This window comes from Hakea prostrata, chromosome 2, assembly GCF_041222555.1.
Source record: "Hakea prostrata isolate BN-2017 chromosome 2, UWA_Hpros_2, whole genome shotgun sequence".
Taxonomy (NCBI): Eukaryota; Viridiplantae; Streptophyta; class Magnoliopsida; order Proteales; family Proteaceae; genus Hakea; species Hakea prostrata.
In genome coordinates this window covers 2662820-2687645 of record NC_142601.1, presented here as the reverse complement: position 1 = coordinate 2687645, position 24826 = coordinate 2662820, and the positions used below count along the sequence as shown (strand labels likewise).

The following is a 24826-nucleotide window of genomic DNA, read 5'->3' as shown; positions in this document are numbered from 1 at the left end:
CCATCCCCGCCGCGTGTCTGAAAATCCCATCTTTCGTTGATAGGTTTCTTTGGGGCTCTAATGTTGGTGGGGGCCCCTGGGCCAGGTAGACAAAGGCTTCCGAGTCCTTTACTCGCTTCTTGGGTGAGCTTCGAGCCCATACCGAGCCTTTCGCCTCTCTCGCTGGTAGAGACAAAAATGAGCAGTTGCAGGTATCTGGCCAGCAATGGCGTTATCTCCCCAACCGCGGACGTTCCTCCAGTTTCTTCCTTCCTCGAAAACCATCCAGGTGATCTTTGCATTTGAGTTCTAAATTTCTATTCTGGTGATATCGTCTCTGTAATTTGACAATACCTAAAATCAAACCAGGTGCCTATACGACTTCTCGCACACACGACAATGCGTCATATGTATTGTTTTGGCAGAGACACTTGCGCAGACTTGAAGATTCTGCGAGAATTCTCTATGAATCGAGACCAGAGCTCCTGTTTGGACCGCAGTTTACTAAATTCCCCCATCCGCCATTATCGTCATCATCGTTTTCTTCGTCATGGAATTCCATAATCCCGTCACTTGTCAATAATTCTTTGAACAAAGCGTTGTCAATCGCATTGAAAGAAAGGAAGAATGGAGAAGAACTGGCGATCACTGCCCTTGTAAGCGGGAATCGAAACAAATGCAATGTAGATGAGGTTGATGATGAAAAAAAGGCTCTTAGGGTTCTTGATGTGTATGTCCATGTCGGATTCTACATTCCGCCTACGTTTGGTAATGGAGAAAATGGTGCTCGGTTGGCCGTCGTTGGTCGTGGAAGGGACTTGGCCAGAGCGAAGTTTTCCGATTGGGTAAAGTGAGTCTGTGGATTTGGAATTCCACTTGATTTAGAAGCTCTATAGTTCTCTATCGTCAATTAAGCCATGAGAATGGCTGTGCTTTTGGTATTTCAAATTTTGACTTTGTGAAGAATGTTCTTGTTCGTAGGCAGGCTCAGAAAGCGTTTGGAGAAGCTGCGACCTCCGCTAGTTACCGAGCTTCTGTTGTCAAATGATGGTGACCGGATACTGGAGGGCTGCATCACCAACTTCTTTGTTGTGTGTCGCAAGGTGGGTACACTGTTTTAACAGTTTGGCTTAAATGAGAAATGAGCAAAACTTGTTCATGGAGCATAGTATGGTAGTGTAAAGAAAATCACAACATGGTTATACTTTGTTTTTTTTTTTTTTTGGCCAAACAACATGGTTATACTGAGGTGTACCAATGGACACTTCTTTAAGATCATAGACATACCTAATAGTGCTTCAGCATTAAATGCGAATTGCTCTCCAAGATACAGAATTCATAATGGTTTCTTGGGGTAAGTGAGCACTTTGTCTATTATTAGCCCCTCTAAGTTTTTCAAGGTAGTGCTCAAGTTGTAAAACTTATAGCTGAATTGTACTAAATTAGAGGCAAAATATAAGTGTAAGTGTGTGTGTGTGTGTGTGTGAGAGAGAGAGAGAGAGAGAGAGAGAGAGAGAGAGAGAGAGGAAAGGGGTAGGGGGAGATGGAAAAAGCTAGTTTTGAACCCTTGTGATTCTCTTTTTGTAGAGAAATAAAACTTCTTAGTGTAAGGGACATGTCTTCCTTAAGAGACACTTCTTAGCTTGTAAACACATCAAAGCTGCCCATTGGTCTTAAAGAGATACCTCTTGGCTTGTAAAGATCCCAAAGGTGGGCACTGGTCTCAAAGAGACACCAAGCTTAGATTGAAACCGAATGGAAATGGATCAACCAATTTACCATACCCAACAGCTCAACAAATGTTTATACAAGATCCTAATGGGTCAACCCATTTAAATATCCAAAAGTTTAATAAATGGATATTCATATTTGTGCTATAGAAGCCTTCTTTTGTGCTTTCCTTTGGAAAGGTTAAGAATCTTCCCACTTTCTGCACCTAATCAATTGGTCCTCTGTCTGCCTCCTAAAATCTAAAGGCAGCCTTGGTTTTCACCAATTTGCAATTACAACAATGTCAGCTTGTTGATTGGATCAATCAGATTTACTCCTACTTGCTAGGATCTGACTCCATTTAGACTACCTCCCCTCCCTTAAACCCATCCTATGCCTTGAGGAAGCTTCTCCTCCAAAGACCTGTTGCTCTCCTTGCCATCTCCACTCAGGTTGCTAATGGTACCTCCACCTACTTTGGGCTTGATCCCTAGCATCCTTCGGATGTCCTCTCCAACCTTCTAGGCCCCTAACAATTGTACTTGGCTCGAATCCCAAAATTGACTTTGCTTTCTGAATTCATCTCTAGCAACTCTTGGGTTCCCCCTCCCCTCCCCTTTGAGTCTCACTCAGATCTGGTCTAATCTCCCAACCTTTGCATACCATCCCTCAAGATCGCACTATCTATCACCCCTCCACTACTAGCACCTTCTCCTCATCCTCTGCTTGGAACCTTGCCCAAACACCAAGTCAACTTATCACTTGGCACCCTCTAGTTTAATTCAAAGGCCACATTCCTCGCCAAGTAAGTCATGCTCATTTCTCCTTTGTCCTCAACAATCTAAAGACCATAAGCTTTGAAGTGAGCAAGTTGACATCAATGAAATGATGCTAAGTGTGATGTGGATTGGACGCTCGCAATTGTTTGTCTTTACAAAACCACAGTTGTCTATTGGAGATTATGCTGGTATTGGGAACTGTGACATTTCTCCATTTAAAAGGGATGGGGCAGTCAGTATTTTTGGTTGATCAATCACTTTTGGTGACACAAATTCATTATTTTAGCTTTGAGAAGGTATTGCTTTTACACAGGTTGACTTGTTAGCACTGTTATTGTTGCCTATTCTAGTTAGATAAAAGAATACTTAATGCAATGTAGAAAGGGTGACTTGTTAGTACTATTGATGTTGCCTATTCTAGTTAGATAAAAGATAGTACTTACCACAATCTAAGAATGATAAGTTGTAAAACTCTTAATTAGGCATAAAGCTCATTTAAATGAGGGTATGTTATCTATGGCACCTAATAAATGGCTAATCTAAGTGAATGTATAGAGGTGAAGCCACCTACAAAGATAATCTAAAGGGCTAGTTTCTAAAGCATTCACGAAACCAAGATGGAGATAGGGCCAAAACAAGTTTCCAAGTTTGAATTAAAGGGTTTAATCTAAAAGGTTGAATGATAGAATATGGTTAGTGAGGAAGTCGGCACGCTAGTGAGGAAATGTTCAAGAAGTCTAACTTCACCTGTACTCTCTAGCATGACTTACTAAACCTAGGGTAGCTTCAAGTCCAAAAGACACCTACAAAGATGTATTATATTAGTCTAAAGTGTTCAGGTTGTTTATTTTTACCGGTTTTGCTTTCCCTTGATTGTATTTTATCAGTTTTTGAAACTTGTGAAATTGTTGGTTTTAGGAGAAAATAAGTTTAAAAAAAAAACATCATTGGTCAGTTGATGATGATGCGGCTTGGCTTGTTGGCTCAAATATATAATCTGTATATCCATTTAAACTTTTGGATATTTTTAAATTTGTTAACCCATTTAGGATCCTATACAACCATTTGTTGGACCATTGGATATAGTAAATGAGTTAATCCATTTCCATTGGGTTCCCATATAAGGTAGGTGTCTTTTTAAGACCAATGAGCACCTTGGGTGTCTTTACAAGCCAAGAGGTATCTTCTTTAGATCAATGGGCACCATTGGGCGTCTTTACAAGCCAAAAGGTGTCTCTTGAGGAACTAATAGGCATGTTTTGCCTCTTATTTACTATCATTATGCGACTGGTTTTACAACTTGAGCACTACCTTGAAGAACTCAAGGGCTAATGGTAGACGAATTGTTCACTTACTTTAGGGAGCCATTGCAGATGTTGTATCTTGCAATCAATTTGCATTCAACCCAAAGCACTATTAGTGGCATCTATGGTCTTAAGGAAATATCCTTTGGCACATTGCAGCCTAACCATTTTGTTGTTCTCCTTTACATTTCCTCAATACAATCCGTGAACAAGTCTTGCTCATTTCTCCTTTATTCACAACAATTTTGACACTGCGAGCTGACTAGTTTCCAATCGGTATTGGCCCTATTTAGCTTCACGCATCAGATATTTCTTCATTGGTGTTGAGTTGTAGACTGATAAAAACCCACGAATCGAATGCAAAACTGATATTATTTAATTGATAAAATAACGATGAACAATGATAAATTGGTTACAATGGTGCCAGTCACCCCCACAACACATTGTTGCCCCTCAGCCTACGGCTGCCCAAACACTCACATAAATAGTCCTTAACTACTACTCACATCTTACCCCTATTTATAACCCCTAATCAACCCAAATCTCTCTCATTCAGTAGTAAATATTCTGCCTATCCCCAAATCTCTCTTATTCAATAGTAAATATTCTGCATGTCCCCAAACCCCTCTTATTCAGTAGTAATATTCTGCAATATTCTACAAATCATTCTCTATTCATCAACCTCCTTCTCAGGACTAGATCTGATTGCTTTCTCTATTCAGCAACCTCCTTCTCAAGATCATATCTGATTGCCTTCCCTAGATGTTGTTCGCCAAATCCAGCTTTCTTCTTGTGCTTGCGAGATATACACGAGATATGCGATTTGGGGACAAGCAGAATATTGTGAATGATTTGCAGAATATTGCAGAATATTTACTACTGAATGAGAGAGATTTGGGGATAAGCAAAATATTGCAGAATATTTACTACTGAATGAGAGAGATTTGGGTTGATTAAGGGTTATAAATAGGGGTAAGATGTGAGTAGTAGTTAAGGATTATTTATGTGAGTGTTTGGGCAGCCGTAGGTTGAGGAGCAGCAATGTGCTATGGGGGTGACTAGCACCATTGTAACCAATTTATCATTGTTCATCGTTATTTTATCAATTAAAGAATATCAGTTTTGCATTCAATTCGTGGGTTCTTATCAAATTCATAGACCTAAATGTGATTGTATAGAATCGATTCTTCCTGCATTGGTTGGTCCCTCGTTGAATTTGACTTGGGACTGAAATCTGATATTCATGTTGAAAATATTGACATGCTTGGTCTACATGCAAACCCCATCCATAATTTGACATTTCCACCTAGCAAGGTGATGCGTCCAAAATCTGCTCAGCCCTTAGATCTCCTGTAGGTGACCTGCAAAAACGAATGTCAGATGTGGCCCGACTGCTGAGGTCGGGAGTCCACCTCCGAAAGCTAAGTCAGTTGATGAATTGATCATAAACGGCTCTACTTGAGCACAGAGCAAAGAATGAATATTGAGAATACGATTCAGATTGTATCTATCTCTACCTTGTGGGCAGGTGATGTCTTATATAGTGTGTACCTTCGGATCTCCTTCGTTGGATGTATTTGAGCCTTCTTCGGATAGCCGTTAGATCATTAACAAATAGATCCGTTTATGGTTGGGCTAATAGATAACTTTTTTGATAATATGAACGTTATATGGTAGTTATCCATATAATAACGATCAGTATCTTCCGCAAGTGTTGTTAACCATTTTCTTGACAATTCGTCCACTCCGATTATCGTGGATTTGGCGTGCTTGTTTACTGAGTTAGTTTACTTCATCCGCAAGCTATCTTTTGAACCCGGCCTGCTCGGAAGCGAGTCGGTTCCTTTCTTCCCAACCGGGGTCGAGGGTCGAACCAAGGGCGAACCCGGTTCGATTATATTTTCTCCGTATCACAAGGCTAGTTTAGGCAATATAGAGGATCAGTGTACCTTATGAGGTGATATAGAGGATGATGTTTTCCAAAGAATTTAAATAGGGTGGATGAAGTGGAGAGGTGTGTCGGGGGTCTTGTGTGATCAGCGTACTCCATTAAAGCTAAAGGAAAATTTTATAGGACTGTTGTTCGACAAGCTATAATGTACGGAGCAAAGTGTGGGGTTGGTAAAAAGAATCATATAGATAAATTCAGTGTAACAGAAATGAGGATGCTAAGATGGATGAGTGGCAAAACTAGGAATGATAAGATAATGAATGATCATATTAGAGTTGGTTAGGGAGTTGCTCCCATAAGTGACAAGCTTTGAGAAAGTCGTTTGATGTGGCATGGCCACGTTCAACGGATTCCTATAAATGCTCATGTACGGAGAAGGGATATAATCCAAATTGAAGGGACTAGAAGAGGTAGACCTAAGATAACCTTAAGAGAAGTGGTGAGAAAGGATATGCATAGCGCCATAGCCTCAAACGGAACTGATTGGAAGGCAAGAATCCATGTAGCGACCTATTTAGTTGGGACAAGGCTTATCGTTGTAGTGGTGGACCTTATGAGGTCCCTTAACTTCAGTTTCCCCAGCTACATTAGGACTTAATGAGAAATGGAAATTTGGCAGTAACTCTAGCAGATTGTTGCATATTCTTTGAAAATTGAATTGAACAACTTGCATATTCTCATTCAAGAAGTGGATTGAACAACCAAAATTGTCACATGATACTTTCATAAGTAAACCTTTATCTAGCTTACTTTTGAATGAAATTAGGCCTCTTCTTCATTGCCATATTGACTCTTAACTGCAGAAGTTTCTTACCTGCAACTCAATACATATTCCCATGTTATATGACTTGTTGCTTTTATTTAATATTTAATGGTCATGGTTTGGGTTATTCTCCATATCTCTGTGTGCACCTGTCTGTAATTTTTTAAATTTATGCTCAGAGAGACTCTTCAAAATGAGCCTGCATTGCCGTTGATTACTGATCTAAACAAGGTCTAGGTCTAAGGGGTAATTTGATAATTTTCCTAGGCTTAGGGTTTGCCCTGGAAATTCCAGCAAAGGGGGAAGGTTTTAGGGTTTTTAGGGTACTTGTGGCCTGCTGAAACTCAGATTCAGATTTGAATTCCATTGTAACCAGAATTCCAGATTTGAAATTTGAATTCAAATGCCAAACTAGGGTTTCAGTTAGGGTTGGGGAAGGGGAAAGGGCCTTCTGTTTCTGCAATTCAGAGCTAAGGGTGCTACTGTTTTGCAGTTCGGAATCTAGGTTCAATGGACGAAGGGCTAAGATGTTAGGAACTTATGGTTTTTCTTGAAATCTATAAATTCTTCAGAACTTCTTGAAGAAGACAAAGTGCAGGATTTTCGTAGTCAAGAAACCTAAGCAGATTTGGGGAAATAATGTTAGGACTATAACCCAGTACTAGGGGCAACCAAAAGGGAAGGGAAAAGAGGGTTAATGGGGCTGAGGTTTGGGATCTGCAGGTGAAGGGGTTTAAAGGGTGCCGTGGGTAAGAGAGAGGGGTGGGAAACCTGCGGATGCTAAGGGGGAACTGGGAAAGGGCTGGGGAATTTCGTGGGGCTTAGGGGAATTGAATAAGGGAGTCATGGGACCTAGGGAGTGCTGCTGAATTGATGTAGCAGCAGGGCAGGGGGTAGGGGAAGGTTGCACAGTGCAGGGAGGTGGGCAATGACCTTGTGTGGGAGGGAGGGAGGTGGGGGAAAGTCTGAGACTTAGTCAAGCTTGCTGGGATGTTGAAGAAGCTCAATGGACTTGCTGATTTGATGTCAGAACTTGAATACTGGAAACAAATTGAGAACACTCAGTAAACAACCACAGGGTCCCCCTAAAAGGAACCCTGCCACTCACTCAGGCAATTAACAATCAAATTTCTTATGCATCAAATCTGCCAATAACAATGCATGAAGAGGCTATTTATAGCCTAAAAAGGAAGACTCTGACTCAACCTTGGAACTCCTTAACCGATAAGGTTCCAATTACATCTTGGACTGGACTCTTATTAATAAAGCAACTCTTAACAGATAGGTAATCTTATCTTATGACAACTAGCTTGGGACTCATTCAAAACAACTTGAACTCAAACTATAAATTCTCCAAACAAGACCAAACCTAACTCAAATTGACAAACTGGACTCAATGAAAATTCTGGAAAATTCTAAAATTAATTCCAGAACTAAAATAAGGGCTAAAATGCCCAAAATACCCATCAAAAGGGGTTCTGCCAGCTTAGGGTGGCTTCTGGCAGGGGCGGAACCAGGATTGAATATTGGGGGGGCCGAATAATAGAAGTTCAGATTGGGGAAGCATCAATGTTTTTTTAACACACATATTGTGTGAGTCTTTATAAGACCCATTGGGGGTTTTACCTATGAATTATATTACTATATTAAGGAATAGGTCCACATATTTTGTGGGGCCCACACATATTTGACAAAATAGGTAAATTATTGATAATGATATTTTTTTTCAACAAAATATGGTAAATTAAAGCATCAACACAAAAAAAAAAAAAAAAAATACACATGACATCAACCTTAAAAAGTCAGATGCAAACCAAATTTTTTTTTTAAGGTACGAGATGCAAACTAACGGTAGTTAGTTGCTTTACTAACTATAGACATTTTATTCACAATATAAAATAAAATAACAAAATTATAGAAGAAATAAAGAAACAAATAATATAAAATCAAAAAATATTTAAAAAATGAGAAAGAGAGAAACAATAAATAAATTGAGAAATAGAAAGAGTACCCAATTGTGGAGAAGATTTTTTCCCCAAATTTTCCTTAACCCACGCTAATAGAAAGGGAAGAATAAATATGAAAAAAAGAAACAGAAGAGAATAAATAGGAAGAAAAGAGGAGAAATGAGAGAATAAATAGGAATTGAGGAATTTCTAATTAGAAATGACATTTTAAATATCTAATAAGAGTTTTTTTCAAAAATTTTCTTTAAGCCATGTTTATAGAAAGAGGAGAGAATAAATAGGAAGAAAACATGTGAGAGAGAAAAGAGGGGAGAATAAATAGGGATTGAGGAGTTAGTTTTTAGATAGGAATGACATTTATACCCATTATTTTACCTTTCAAATTTGTTCTCAATATTGAGGGGGCCAAATAGTGAAATTTCACATGTAAGAAGAGAAAAAACTGAAAAAATAAAAGAAATTAATATAAAAAATGAAAAAATTAAGGCATTTATGAAAAAAATTCTAAAATCCGGGGGGGGGCCATGGCCCCCCTCGGCCCCTTAGTGGGTCCGCCCCTGGCTTCTGGAGCCATCCTGGGGCCCCACTTGTGCATTTGGTGAGGAGGTCTTTGTGTTCACATCAATTACTCATCATAACAAGACATGATTTAATTGAAACACTGTACCATTGATTGTAACTTAATACTTCCATGGCTTTACTAATTCTTTTAAATCCTTATCCTGGATAAATTGTTACCAGGATGGCAATGGATCTGCAGGGGAAATCCTGGGTGATCACAGAAGTTCATGTTCTTTTGAGGTGCAGACAGCTCCTATTAGTGATGGTCTACTTCCAGGTGTTATAAGAAAATTGATACTAGAGTAAGTTACTAATTCTATTGTGACTTCCCTCAAACATTTCTGCTTATTGTTCTTTTGGCATTTTCAGATCCAAGTCCATACTAGGAAATCTTGGGTTTCCCTGCTTGTTTGAAAAATGAGTAGTCACTTCCTTTTCTAATTTCTATTCTGATTATGACTCATTTGTGGCTTATATTATATTCGTTTAAAGAGTTGTAGGAATACAGGGAGCTGTTCCAAAAGAGTCTACCGTTGTATACGATGATTGTGTTTCTCAGTCTCTTCAAATGTGTCTTCTGTTGTCTTTTTCCATCTCCGAGGAACTCTGAGGCCTATGCTACCTCCCTGTTAATATAAGGCTTAAAAGGGGATTGTGATACAGGTGCACATGGTGCCGTGCGTGATACTGATTATAGGCTTTAGTTGCTAGTTATCCCTTCACATAATACAGTGGCTTTTTTATTTGGTGCTTGAATTTGGATGTCTGTGGTGAAAAGTGAAAACATTACTTCTGTGTTGATGGATTTTTTGATTTTATGATGCTTTAGATGTATACCATTGTGTTGGTTCTCCTAAGCTGTAATGAATGAGATTGGAAATAGAAAATAGTTTAACTAGAGGAAGTGGAGTTATGATTGTCTTAAACATGTCTTCCTAGCATAAGACCCAAAAAGCCATAGGCTATGAAGCTTGTAAAGCATAGTTGTCAAGGCATCGCCTAGGCACTGCTTAGGCATCGAGGCTGATTTATAGGGGCCTAGGTAGATGGCGCCTTATTGTAGGGCGCCTTGCACTAGGTTAACTAGTATTGGACCAAAATCCGGCTTTTACTTAAGCCAAATATCATATAAGAAACTATCTTCCATTTGCCTTAGATATTATTCACAAATATAAAATATCCCCTATCTAAATCCAATAAAATAGTTCAAAATCAAATTCCAACAAGATTTTAAAAAATAAATAAGAGAAAAGAAAAGAGAAGTCAACCCCCCAAGATACGGTGTATTTATGTTAGAAAAGAAGGGGGAAGGGGCATGCACACTTAAATTGCCATATTCGCCTCAACACCATGCCTTACCACCTAAACACTTCAACCGTCCTAAAACGCCTTGGATCACCTTGGTGGTGTGACAACTATGTAGTAAAGCTTAAGAAGTGGGGGTTTGGATTGATTACGGAAAAAAGAAGAATTTACTTCTACTGATGTGCCCTTGGGCATGGCCATACTAACATAGAAATCCAGCTTACCTTCTGTTCATGGACAACCACTTGGTTGGTTAGCTGATGGATACTAATTGAAGCACATACTCTTCAGGAACTCAAAAAGGATCACGTATCCTGGTTTGCATATTTGTGGCATATCACTTTCTCCTCTGATTTTCTCAGTTTTGTCTCAGGTTCTCTATCTTTCCTCTTTTCTTATCCCTTTGCTCTTTCTTCTTATTTATCATTCGTTCTTATACCCTTCTACAGTTTACTCTTTTCTGTTTTTAACAGCAATCAGAGCTTGCTAACTCATTTCTCACACAAAACAATTTTGCGTAAAAATTTACCCAAAATTTTGTGTGCAGATTTACATGGTCATGGCAAACCTTACTTCAGGTTTTGAGTGCGTAGTTTTCAGTTGAATATCTGTAGGAGAACCACCCATGACCTGCTACTATTGTGAACCCTTTTCAGAACTTATTAGAGCGCGCACATGACGACTCGATAATTCCAATAAATCCTGGTTCTGGAATTCCAATGCTGTCAGAGGCTGACCTGGTATGACTGTAGCCGCTTCTTGATCTCAAGCCATTCTGTGTTCTGGTTCTACAAAAGAGGGAGCTCTGTTCAACCTATGAGTGGGTGCATGAACAAAGAAGATGACAGGGTATGAGGAGGCTTCTGGTCAGAAAATAAGTGTTTAAAAATTCGGAACTGTATTGTTGGCTCATGGCTCAAAAATGTGTGTTACCTTTTTTCTTCTAATGCCCAGTGCAGAAGGCTCCGGAAGAGTCAAATGTGTACAATCTTATCCTGTTTAAAAGACTTAACCAGTGACCAAACTTCCAACAAATGAGCACTTGATGGCAAAAAAGCTTGAAAGGAAAACGGAAAAACTTAAGACTTTGATGTTTGTGTTAGAGAAAAAATTTACTTGATTGATTCTTTACCTCAATGAAGGTTGACATGCAGTATGTAATGGTCCAGCCGTATCGTTACTCCTTGTGGCTGAAATTGGAGAGGTTAGCTAGATAACTAAGTGGAACCCATTAATGTAGAATCTGTACATACACGTGTGCTTGATGTCTATCCGTTCCATGCCATAGGAAGTTCTCTCAAAGTTGGTGATTTGATACTTCTGTTCCATCTCTCACTGCTTCTATATTCCTTCCTCTAATTATTTGGTTCCGGTACTCTTTAAAGACATGGGATATTTGGTAAGCTACACAAGGTGCACCTTTGGTGGAGTGTTCCCTAATATTTAATCAGTTACTGTGTCAGGTAAATCTGCTCTGCTCTTCAAACTGTTTAGTAGACAGAAAAGTGTCTAGAGCTCTAGGTTCTCCATATATCTTGGACTTGCAAAATATTTTCTTTCACATATATTTGTTTCTTATCGATCATGAATGTATGACTATTTTAAGCTCCATGTAGGGTATGTGCAAGAAGAGGAATCCCATTTCGAGAAGTAGCTCCCTCATGGTCAAATTGTGAGCTTTGGGAAGAGGCTTTCATCACAAGTAATCTGTCTCTCCCCTTTCCGTGTGTGTGCTATGTTTGTGTGTGAGGGTTCTTTTGATTCCACTTGGTGGGGACTATGCCTCTGGGATCAAGTGATTAAATTGAAAAGCCTATTTTGTTTGTGTTTGTTTTCTAAATGAAGCACTAAATTCTTTAGAACAAGAAATTCAGGTCATGTAAAAATGTTATTCAACTGTAATGACTTAAGCATTTTGAACAATATGACCTCATCTAACCTTCTGTAATTCTACTATTTTGTGAACATGAAATATTTAGAAGTGGATTATCTAAACAGTAGACTTCTCATATAAAAGTTATTTCAATTTTGTGTTCATAATAGTTGACTACAACCTAGTTCTACTTTATCCATTTTATCTTTTAGCTGGTCAATTTAACTTTTTCATCTGGTCAATTCTAATTTTAAATACTAATAGAAGTTGGTAACCCATAAAAACTTTTCCAAGTTGAATTTTAGAGACAGTATTCTGTTGTATTCTGTTGAAATTAAATATTTAAATTTGTTACTTAGCTAGCTTTGTTTTTTTGGATGAATTAAAAATTCATTAACCAAATTAAAGAAGGAGGAGGAATAAAAATACAAAAGCTAACCAATGAAAAAGTCTTAACAAGTAGTACATAGCCTTACTAACAAAGCAAAAAGAACAACGCAAGCACAACAGTGCAACACTAGACCAACATGGACCAAGAACCAAGGCTAGTGGGCCAAGCTAGACCGACACAGTTTCTTGGTCGATGAACAGGGGCCTTCATTGCAGCAATCACAGCAGGCATTGCAGCTGTTTGATGAAGAGGGGGCTTCATTGCAACAATCGCAAAGGGCATTGCAGCAATGACCGGAGTTGCATTGCTTGATTAGCTGAAGTTGCAGCAACAGCGTGGAAGACAAAGCAAGTCAGCCGGCAACAGATTCCACCTTTTTGACAGGAGATGGCAAGGGGAAGGTGAAGGAAAGGCAGAGTGAAGGTAAGAGACAAAAAACAAGAAATCAAGAAAAAAAAGGAAGAAAAGAACAGAAAGTGATCAAGAAGGAAGGCAAGTGGAAGAGACAGAGGAGAAGAGAGGAAGAATCACCCGCCAGTCCCACCAAACCTACAAGAGGAAGCCCTAACTACCATGAGAGGAGATACAGAGGTAAGGAGAACAGAACAAACCAGACATACAAAAAGGGGGAGAGGCCAAGGGATCTCCATTTTCTTCAACAAATCTCCTACTTACCTAAGCTTACTTAGATGCAGGTTCAAGGTATCAGTATTGTGTTAGCCATATAGGCTGATATGTGTATTAGTATCACTAGTTCTTGATACCAATACCTGATTAATAGAGTACCAGCCAGTACTGAGAGGGAGATGGTTAAAGGAAGACCCTTTTTCTTTAAAAAATGAGGGTGCCTTCCAATATGGGCCCACAGCAGCCAACTTGTGTTGGTATCCGCCGGAATTAACACCTAAACTGTTTTTAGATTGACGCCTATGTTTATTTGTGGATAAAGATATGTATAAAAATATTTAAAAAGATAAAAAGATATAGGGGATCAAACCTTAAACATATGGCGCCGGAAAGATTACAGAAGTAGGAGGTAACACAAGTGAATACTCAAGATTGGACACTCGCCACCTTAGGGAAATCCACCTAGTGGATGAGAACAAAACTAAAAGAACTCCTTCATCTAAAGCCAAAGGCCAAACTCAATTTTCATTCCAAAATGCTTGTCAAATTCTTTCACAATAGAGAACTTAAATAGATGTACATTGGAACATTCCCCCATGCTTAGGCAATTCCCAAAAACCCTTGAAGATGACTAACTAGTTTGACTAGCTGAACTCCTCAACAAATAAAGACTCTTAGAATTTATAAAATGGCAATTACAAGATATTGAAAGTATGAAGAGGTAGTTGGTTGTGTGTACTCCAAGGTAGGCTAGTCCCAGACTCCCAGTGTAATTGGAAGTGGAAAAGTGGCCTTGAGAATGGAATAGAGCTAGGATTCCTGTATAGACAGGCGAACTGGACCACTTCCACCAAAATGCCATAGCTCCCTCTAGAAAAATTCAAATGGCTCATTGTTCGTTGCATTGGAAAATAGACTTCCAGAGCTTCCTATCCGCCTAAAAATCTCATGCTAGTGCCTTCTAGGTTCATACAGGTTTGATTTCAAAGTTGACCCAAAACTGGTGACAGTGCAGCCACTTATTGTTTCTAGATGTTTTCTTTAGGCTTGCAGGCCTAATGGGCTACTTTGTTGGGCCTTAGGAAATTGTTGTGCATCAAAATATCATCAAATGTTTGATCAGGCACTAAATTCAAATATCAACCTGTCCAAGTTGATGCTTTTGAATTTTTGGATCAGCAAGAAAGAGTATTTTAAAGCAAAAATTCAACGAGAGGAGGCATTGTAGCACTAAACACAAGAAAAGAGGAAAGACAAGGGGAAAGGGGAAACAGGGACCAAGTTAATGTAAGGCTAGATCATTGGAAAACTTGGCACGAGGCAGTATCTTCTTAAATGAAGTTTGATGCTAATTTGGTCTTCTAAAGCCTGGCAAACAGTTGAAGACCTTGTAGCAAATCACACAATGAAATCTACTGAAATAGAAACAAGAACGCATGTAGAATTGGACCAAAGTATGTCACTTTCTTCTGGATCTCACACCTATTGCCTCTTACCATCTTGTTCACTTAATGATAGCTCTCGTTTATTCTCATTAAAGCAAAAAGCTATGTTTCCTAGTCTCATAAATCAAATCCGTGTACAAGGCTGTAGCCTTTATAAGTTTATGTAGAAGACTCAAAAACAGAATTAACACTAATATTGATAGGTCTAACCCATTCCTTAAAACTAACTTAATGCCCAGGGGCACCGGGGGGAGGGGGGCACCTTGACTGAAAACTGAACTCTTACTTTCTGTTGGTTGGTTCAGTCAATTAGGAGTTTTGGTTTTTGTAATTTGCTATTTCTTGTTGCCCAAGTAAGGTTATTTATGTAATATGCTCTCTTCACTTCATTATAAATAAAGGACTTGGGATCACACTGATCTATTCAAGCTATTCACAATCATTTCTCAACATGGTATTAGAGCCTAAAGTTGATTAAGGAAGGAGAGAGAGAGGGGGGGGAAAAAGGAGTCTTTCTTTGATGACAATACTGTAGGGAAAGTTTGTCGATTGAAGAGATCAATTTATGGGTTGAAGCAGTCTCTTAGATGTTGGTTTGGATTCCTCTAGAAAGCAGTGTGACCTTTATTGGGTACAAGTAAATCAATATTGGTCATACACTGTTTGTCAAAAAGTCAAGTACCAAGATCACACGTCTCATTGTTTATGTGGACGATATTATTGTTACAGGGAATGATGGTGAGGAAATACAAAGGTTAAAGGACTTTCTTAGCAAAGAATTTGAGATTAAAGATCTAGGGATGTTACAGTACTTCCTAGGAATTGAGATGGCTCGATTAAAAAAGGGTATATACCTATCCCAGAGGAAATATATTCTAGATTTATTATCCAAAGTGGGAATGTTGGGGTGTAAAGCAGTTGATACCTCTATTAAGGTTGGAGCTAAACTTAAGAAGAAAGAGGGAGAACTAGTGGACAAAAGAATATATCAAAGGCTAGAAGGGAAGCTTATCTATTTGTCCCACACCAAGCCATAGATTGCTTATCTCATGGAGATGGTGAGCCAATTCATGCATAATCCATATTCAGCTCATGTGAAGGCTATCACCAGAATACTGCAGTATTTGACTGAAACTCCTGGAAAAAGAATACTTTTGTCACCCACTAATAATCTAAGGGAAGAAGCAAATACTAATGCAGACTGGGCTGGGTTTCCTGACATGAAGTCAATTTCAGGTTATTGTACCTTTGTTGGAGGTAATCTAGTTACTTGGAGGAGTAAAAAACAAAATGTGGTAGCTTTATCCAGTACAGAAGCTGGATATAAAATTATGGTTCGTGGAGTTTGTGAGCTACTATAATTGAAAAGTCTATTAGAAGATATTTGAGTTCAAGTTCCAAGTCCTATGATGTTGTATTGTGACAACAAGGCTACCATTAGTATTGCCAATAATTTTGTGCAACATGATCGAATTAAACACATTGAAATCAACAAATTCTTTTGTCAAAGGAAAGCTGGAACAAGGCATGATCTACATACCTTTTGTGAGGTATGTAGACCAAGTGGCTGATATTTTCACTAAGGGTTTAAGGAAGGAGATTTCCTTCCTATTGTTGGCAAGTTGGGCATCACTAACATTTATGCATCAACTTGAGGGGGAGTGTTGGTTGATTCAGTTCTATTACGAGTTTTGGTTTATGTAATTTGTTATTTCTTGTTGCCTAAGTAAGGGTATTTATGTAATAGGGCTTTCTTCACTTCATTATAAATAAAGGGCTTGGGATCACCCTGACCTATTCAGGCTATTCTATCACAATTGTTTCTCAACAATTTCTCCCCATATTATAGATTTGTAGGCTTATAATATTTGGTCATTTACAAAAATAAACAAATAGAGTCAAATGCCCAATACATACATAAGTCATCCAAGGTGTTCTTTTAACTAAATAATGCCATCTAGGTGACTGCATCAAATCTCCCCCTTTGGAAAAAGAAATATTTGACCTCAAATTTTGCAAATTGGAGGAGTAAACCTTTCATGATGAACATCCATCTTCAAACCATAAGTGTATTCAGGCAGGTTGTAGATTTTACAAATGTAGTGCACAACGGGATGGAACTTTGTCTTCAAAGAACTCTGGTGGTGTGACAAACTCTTATTGTACTCAACTTCAAATCATCAGTCATGTCCATGGAGTCTCCCATAATTGTGGCTTCGAAGTATAACTCAAGTTATATTTTTGTCCCTCAGTTGTTCAGTGGTTTGGTCAATTATGTTATGGTTGGAGTCCTACTCGTGTCGACCTGGTTGAATTGGGAGCAGCAGTAGGGATTATTGCGAGTCAGTCTATTGGGGAACCAGGACTCAATGTCAACTGTAGTACAAAATTCCACGTCGTCTGTTGCCTCAATTTTACTAAAAATTCTTCAATGTTAGTTTTGACATTCAAAATATCAAGTACTGATTCTTCCTTGAGGACAGAAATTTCTGGAATGTCTTCAAAATTAACCTCAACTTCATGTATCTCATAATAAATATGTTCCAAGATCAACAATAACTAATATCTTGCTTAACATCAAATAAATTGTGGTTGGTGTAGTAGCTAGGATTGATTCCATATACCCATCCTAGGACTGCGCAAATGGGCCTTGCACCAGATTACTGCCCTCCAAATGTTAGAGGTTGTTTGTTCTGTGCTACCGAAGCAATTTGGTTTCAAAGTTATATATATTGTTGGTGAGTATTAAATTTCTTGAATATTCATTATGAGAGGCCAAACTGAACTTCTTGGATGCCATGGATCTTTCATATTTTAGTCCATGCAGTGTTTCCTTTTCTAATCATCTACATTTTATTTTCATTGTTTCCTTTATTTTCTTTTGGAAACAGGTTTCAGCATTCTTATATACTTGTTTGATTTTGACAGAGACCTTGGTAATATTCATGTTTGCACGGTTAAATGGAAATCCAAAGACTACATTATTAATTTGAATGTTTTTCTACATACACAGTTTGAATTATTCCTGCAAAGTTGAGTATTTTTGCATGTGATAACTTGTGAAAGTTCAAATGGTGCATGTTCCTTGTATTTTTCCATCTTCAATGACTGTTATTGGTTGTATTTTTCAATAGAAGAAAAGCTTTTCAATCTGTGAAAGCAGGTAAATCAGAAGAACAAGTTAAGTGTTCTGTCACTTGAACTACAATGAGTAAAAGCCACTTTATGTAGACTTGTTTGTTACATTGCCTTATTGGAAAGACTAGTTCTTCATGCCACTAACCTTGATACATGTTTGCATGCACGATGGATGGTTATTGTTATGTAGTATAAATACAGTCAAGCAGATGTATATATGACAAAAGTACTTGTTTTGCAGATAGCTTGAGACTGGTGCAGCATGTGCAGACAATTTCTGTTCCCAGCTCATGGGAACTGGTAGAGTCACAGACCTGGAAGGAGTTGACATGGGAAGAGAAGCAGTTTGAGGTGTGACCTTTTGTTTGTTTATTTTTCTGATAAGAGTAAAGCAGACAGCAGTGACTTACATTTTCCTGTGAAATTCCCTTACCATCTTTCTCCTTTTGAATGAAAATAGGATTCCCCTGGGGTAATCACTGCAGAAATACAGGTAAGCAATTAGTTAGAATACTTCTTGATTATTGTAAAGGACCATGATCGATATGGTCTTTGTAAATGACAGTTACCATATTGTGCTGGTGGGTATGGTTGGCTCTCAGAGCTGGTTTCCCTGCTAAATCCAGCATTTGTGTTGCTTTTGAAGTGTGAAGCTCTTGCCTAAAGTGCCTTCTATTGCCTGAGCAAATAATTGATTTTGTTATGAATGTAGGGAGAGTTAATGAGACTAGCAGGAACTGAGGGATACCCGACAAGCTATCTCGTCTAACATACCAAAAAGTCTTGCATTTCACTACTCGAGTTGTGGGGGGGGTTGGCTCTGCAGCTATTGCAATGGATTCAACTCTTAACAGCCCGAAGATTTGATTTGGACTGTCATTATAGATTGGGGACTTCAATCCTGTAGCAAAGAATCTGCTTTTCTTGGTTTTGAATCGGTGATTTCGTCGGGCTCGGGCTCTGGAGGTTCGTAGAATACCATATCATGATTTAGATGAGGCTGTGTTGAATACTTGAATTGTCAAGATGGAATTATTTTTAATTTTTCACACGTTTGTTATTTGTTATGAACCGGAATTTTTGTTACTTTTGTTGAGACTACATTTGGTAATATTTAGGTTGCCCAGTACTATTTATGAACCGGAAGTTTTTGTTGCTTTTCTTCTCTTTAGCATAATAGTATCTTCCTAGACCTCTACTCTTTCTAATCCTTCGGGCATGCTTACTACAGATTTGCAAGATCCACCAGGTCATCGCTCAAAATATTGCCTGGAAAACCAGTCACGGACAAAATCCATATTCAATGAGCAGGCATCGTTTTCCAAAATAAGAAATCATGATTTTAATGCTCCAAAGCTCTGTTCAAACACATTCACTCTTGAAGAACCATTATGGTTGATGAATTCCACTGCAACCCTAGTCTCTGTTGTCTTCCGGATCAGTTCACTCATTGTTGCCGAAGTAAAGGTTCGATAACATCCAAGGAACTATCAGTGTTTGCCCCTTTCATTACTTCTGCTTACAAGTGTGAAAACGATAAGACCTTCACCCTAAATGATCTCTTCTTGCTCCTCTCGGCAATCTCCTCCTATGGTGACAGGATCTACCCACTCTTCTCATGAACAAAATGAGAGCCCCTTTTTGGTAGGAAGTTAGTCCTTCAAGCTCTTGGGTGATGTGCAATGATATTCCCCCCCAACCCCCAGTGGTTGATGAAAGCAGATTGCTCTATGGTTATGCTACTGGTTTCCAAAAGGAATCCATTCTGTCCATTGGGAAAAAAACTTTACTCTGTGGGCTCCTTTAGGAGCTCTGCAAGTCTTGTATGATGGAATGGATACGTTTAAAGCAACTTTTGTCTTTGAGGAACGAAGGAACCAGGTCTTCTCTCTTTCTCCTTGGTGATTGGGATTTTCCCTCTTTCACCTCTCTCAAACCGATTCCTAAGTTTCGATCTGATGAGATCTTGCCCCTATTGTTGTTTGGGTCCAATTGAGAGGGATGAACAATAAATACCTCAATTTGGACCAAATCAGAATTGTTGCTGTTGAATTGAGTAGAGTTGTAGAAGTGCACCTTAATCCAGTTGAAGTTGGCATGCCTGGCAACTCAGCCAGGATCAAGATAATGTTGGATATTAATAAAAGGATTGGGCTCAAAACCTCTTTTCGTAACTTTGATGGACTTTGGGTCCAACTGCAATTGTTAAATGAGGTAAAAATTCCGTGCTTCAAATGTGGCAAAATTTCCCATCTCACCAAAAATTGTACTGAGGAGTTTGGTTTTGGTCCATCCATGGGTTCTCAATCTCAAAAAAAGCAATTTGGGAATATATGAATTCTTTAAAGGGCTTCAAATTGAACCGTCCTCCGTCTCTCCCTACTGTGGATCTCATTAGTAAATTGATGAGGTCTCTTCTTCTTATAACAAGATTGTGAATGAACCTACAGACAAGGTTTAAAGTATCCCACGATACCATACAATACTAGCCGATACATATTCATATTTGACCCAAGCGATACGATACATCTCGATACATCTCTCTATTGAACTATGCTAAAATACATTAGCCAAAGCGATACAATACTCGATAAGGGACGATACATCTCTTAAAATCACCTAACCGATACGATGCTCGATACCGATACTTTAAACCTTGCTTAATTATAGGTAGAAGTGATGAGTTTGGGGGTGACAGTATTGATCTGTTAAACTTAAATTTCAATACCTCACTCACCTTGAATCTGGAAGAAGTTTTTATCCTGTCATGCACAGCAAAGCCTATTGCTAGGAACCTTTTGGAGGTAAGTTATCACTATCAAACAGCAATTCAATTCTCTAATCCAACTGAAAATTTATCAGTACTGATCATTACTGAAACATATACAGCCTATAAAACATCAGTATGAATGGAGTTACTGAAGACAATATAATCATATATCAGAATGCCAAAATGAAAATTCTTACAAAAAGCATTGCTAAGTAAAGTCATCATTCAAGCATTCTTAAAAGTGCATTCTTTCTTTCTGGAGGACAATGCATGAAGGCCTCTCTCCAGTTAGGGTCATCCATGATCCGCTTTGCTACTTTAACATACATAGCATCATCAATCTCAGTGAGGGTGTTCAGCATGTCCATACACTTACCAATGGAGTAGGGGTAACCATTCAAGGGTTCAGGAGAAGATGTGGATGAGCTATTATTAATTCTCTCAGTCCTGACTCGATACATGTCAGCGATAGTCTTACAAGCCATTGAGAACTCTGTGTTCCTGCTCCTCTTCTTACCAACTGGGGTCCTATGATGCCTATGGATTTCAGATTGTGGGGTTCCTTCTGGCTCTCCTTCATCAACATCATCCAACCCACCATCAAGAGGTGTTGTAAAACCACTGTGATCAAAATCATGATCATCCTCCTCATCTGTGTTAGGAAACTCCTCTGTGTGTATAGGGATATGTTCAGAGTGTACAAGTGCGTTATCTGTGCATGCATAATCCATGCATGCATTGGCATCACCAAATATGATTTGGAGTTCTGGCCATTGAGGAAGGCCAAACTTTCTGAATTTTGCCCAGTTCGGGTTGGCCTGACATTCAGAAAGAGAACATTAGTAAAATTACAAATCAAATCTTACACATTACAGCCGGAGTAGAAAAGGATTAAACTCTCTGTTTACCTTGATGTGCCTATCCCAGACATCATCAGCAGCAACAGTGACAGTCCTGTTCAATGTATTCCAAGCAAAGCCATCTGTCTCCAACAACTTTTTAAAATTGAAGTAATCTTGCCTCAATTTGTTCATCTTATTCCGGAGTTGCATCATGTTGTATTTGTGACTAGTTTTGGCCTCAAACTGGAAAACGATATTCTTCCACCCGACCTTTTTGAATGTACTGCGTGTTCGGTTTCCCTTCTTCATTTCATCCAGCATTAACTTAACAAATATATCAACCTCGGATTTCGTCCATTTTGCATTCTCAATATTGAATTGTGAGCTGCTAGCCATGACTTTCAGTCCTGCCAACCAAGATAACAGGGACAACGGGAATCAAAAAGTTTATAGCTTGAAAGTTTTAAAATTGTCTTAACACTTTTTCTGGTAAAAAAATTGTTTAATACAACAGACCACAATTAGCAAAGTCCTATAGACCAGTTGAGATAGTTGAATTAAGAATTCCAACTTGGAGGCTAGAACCAGTTTGTGACTTGTAACCATAAAAACCTGCTCAAGAAGATTCCACATCCACTCTTCTTTGTCAACTACTTTCAGGAAAACCCAATATGGTTTGCTTACAGGCAATACACAAATCAATCAACATTTAAAACCCAACACAATTTTAAAAATCATAGACATTAATGTAAGTTCTCTATATAGCAATAAGGCAAAGATAAAATGCAATCAAAATCTCATCTGATGGAATTATAGAAAACTTCCTTAAATCATAAGCTAAACCAGAGTAGAACTTTGCATAATGCAAGTTTGAGGTGTCAAAGGAAGAGGACCGAAAACAAGATGGACTGAAGCTGCCCCCAAAAAAAAAAAGTTTCAACATTCAAAGATTTCATTAAAAAAATAGTGTGACCACAGACCAGTGGACTGGCAGGTAAGATCCGAAGGGTGAGAAGTTTGAACCTCTTCAGTTTGACTAACATTATATCTCAAACACCTGAATTGTCACTTCAAATGGACAAACTGTTTGCACTCAGGTATTGAAGTACGGCTGGCCATTTCATTTGTGATGCTGAAGGATTCAGGGAGCCACTAAGGGAGTGATATACCTCATTGTGAAATATGCTTGTCATGAAAACCACCTACAGCTCATAACAGGAGTTACTGTTCAAAAGAGCAAAGACAACAAATGCCAAGTAAGAATAGTCAGCAAAATGGAGACATGACTATGCATCCAGGTATGGATTCTTAGTTGATCTCAATGGAAATTCCACAAACTTCTCAGGCTTATAGGAGTTTCGGAATGGCATTTAAAGAACAACTATGAATACTCTGAAGCTGACATGGAACAGTAGCAAGTGCCAGAAAATCATCATCACAAGGCTTCTTCATACATACAATGTTGTTCCTTTGGGAGTCAGGATTAGCAGTCAAAAGAGAAACAGATAAGGGGGGAAAGCCCAAAACGATCCAAGCAGAAAAACCACATTCACACTATCATCTGCCCACTGAAGAATTACACAAACTAACCCAGTTAGCTTCTTACAAGGAGACACCCAGAAAGAAAGATTGGAGATTGGAAAAGGAGAAAGAAACATCAACAAATGAAGCACAAAGCACATTGGCTGAAAACAGATGATTAATATTAGGCCAAATACAAGCACATGGAGGGGAAAAAAAACCTGCAATTATGTACAGAATGCCACCACAGTCCTTTTTTATTAGGTGCACCTCCAATGGACGAGGAATAACTGCTAAACAAAACCTGGCAAAAACTGGAACCCCTTAGAAAGATTTTTTTTTTTTTTTAACAGATAACCAACCCAATGTAAGCAATGAAAAATCCAAACTCAACCCAATTATTCTTTAGGGTTTGTGTTTGCCCTACGATTTAGTACCTTAACTCAGACACAATCGACAGATAAAGCAAGAACGAAGCGGCAGAAGAGGGGAACTAGTCGGGAAAAATCAGGCATTTCTGTGAGGAGGAAGAGTTTCTGCACCCTAACAAAACGAAGGTCAGCAATGGAGAGAGACGAGAGAGTGAGATTGAGAAGGGTACAGAATGAAAGGGTACCCAGCCGTGACGCCGGTGAAAGTTGGCCATCGACGGCGAATAAAAGAGAGAGAGAAAGAGAGAGAAAAAAAATACCTGCGAGACTGCTCAGGTTGAAGTCACAGATTTTTCGGTTCGTGCATTTTGTTCCTGGAACACAGAAGCACTGTTTCTGTTCTTCTCTTTGTGTTCCTTGCCCTAGCCCCTAGGTTTGAGAAATACGGCAAAACACAAAGCACGCGTTTCTGATTTTTATTTTTCATAATATTTCTGTTTTGCAAGAGTGTTATCATTCCTCTTTTGTTTTTCTTTCTTTCTTTTTTTCTTTTTTTTTTTTTTAGTAAATTGTCCGCATTCTTAAAATGAAAGCCTTAAAGTGTTAACACTCCACTTTATGTTTGAAAATTCAAACAAAGACCCCTCAAAGTTGAGTTTTTGTTAGACACATTAGTCAAATCTCTATCTTTTTTTTTTTTGGATCTGAGATTCATCCGGGTTAGCTTGCGCACACTACAATTACATGGGGAGCTTTTATATAATTAATATAGAAAGGGGCTTCGCCCTTGGCCCAGAAGGGATTCGAACTTTGACCTCCTATGTGGAAGTGTTGGTCTTTTGCCAACTGAGCCACCCCTTAGGGTTCACATTAGTCAAATATGTTATATGTAGCTTAGCCATCTATCTTTTTGTTCAGATTCCAAACTAAAGTTTTATGAGCACTTAAGACATTCAAAAGAAACTATAGAGACCAAGAATATGTATGCCTATGTAAAAAGCAAGAAGCAGAAGTTTTTGTCTTTTTAGTAATCGAAATAGAAGTACTTTGAACACTGAAAAAAGGAATAGAACAACGAGCTTCATTTATGATTTTGCCAAGCAAAGACCAGACGATCATGATCACTCCAAGTCAAATGCCTTCTCTTGGGGTTCCAATATAACCTTGTTCCTCATCCTCAACCATTTCTTCTGAGGTTTTTGCTCGAATTTCTTCGACTTGAACTTCTTCTGGAAATTATCAGAGTCCGAGTCAGACTTGATCAAGCCTTTGGGACCGATTGTGGTACCCATGGTTCCCCCACTAGCAATGAACTGATCCATTTTAACTCGTGATGATGCGGAAAGTTCATAGAAATTGAACGATCAACAACAAACTTAGTTGTATCCAAACTTAGTGGAATCGACTACAACAATAAGCCTTATCCCAACTAAATAGGGTCGGCTTAGGATCGACTACATGAATTCAGGAAGAAAAAAAAAGGGATTGATGGATTTGATTGGGGTGCCATTGTAAGTTACATGCGACGG

The 24826-nt window shown here is 38.6% G+C and overlaps 2 protein-coding genes across 5 annotated transcripts; one reads left to right on the top strand and one right to left on the bottom strand.

Annotated features, from left to right (window-relative positions):
* Position 1: 1 nt before the first annotated feature.
* LOC149023267 (D-aminoacid aminotransferase-like PLP-dependent enzymes superfamily protein) lies at positions 2 to 19725 on the top strand. 4 transcript variants are annotated; one of them, XM_089143823.1, is made up of 8 exons: positions 3 to 268; positions 349 to 829; positions 965 to 1082; positions 9195 to 9316; positions 11936 to 12021; positions 18035 to 18144; positions 18254 to 18286; positions 18506 to 19725. In XM_089143823.1, the coding sequence occupies exons 1-8, from the start codon at positions 61 to 63 to the stop codon at positions 18560 to 18562; spliced, it is 1215 nt and encodes a 404-aa protein (XP_088999949.1). In that variant the 5' UTR covers positions 3 to 60; the 3' UTR covers positions 18563 to 19725. The 4 variants fall into 4 exon arrangements, with proteins under 4 accessions (XP_088999950.1, XP_088999951.1, XP_088999954.1 ...); XM_089143824.1 differs by lacking the exons at positions 11936 to 12021; positions 18254 to 18286; positions 18506 to 19725 and having other exon boundaries at positions 2 to 268; positions 18035 to 18099; XM_089143825.1 differs by lacking the exons at positions 11936 to 12021; positions 18035 to 18144; positions 18254 to 18286; positions 18506 to 19725 and having other exon boundaries at positions 2 to 268; positions 9195 to 9320.
* Positions 19726 to 20521: 796 nt separating this feature from the next.
* On the bottom strand, positions 20522 to 23715 carry LOC149023266 (uncharacterized). Its single transcript, XM_089143822.1, has 4 exons — positions 23618 to 23715; positions 23148 to 23216; positions 21472 to 21812; positions 20522 to 21381 (listed from the first exon to the last, which is right to left on the bottom strand). Exons 3-4 carry the CDS (start codon positions 21799 to 21801, stop codon positions 20785 to 20787), a joined length of 927 nt encoding a protein of 308 aa, XP_088999948.1. The 5' UTR covers positions 21802 to 21812; positions 23148 to 23216; positions 23618 to 23715; the 3' UTR covers positions 20522 to 20784.
* Positions 23716 to 24826: the final 1111 nt, after the last annotated feature.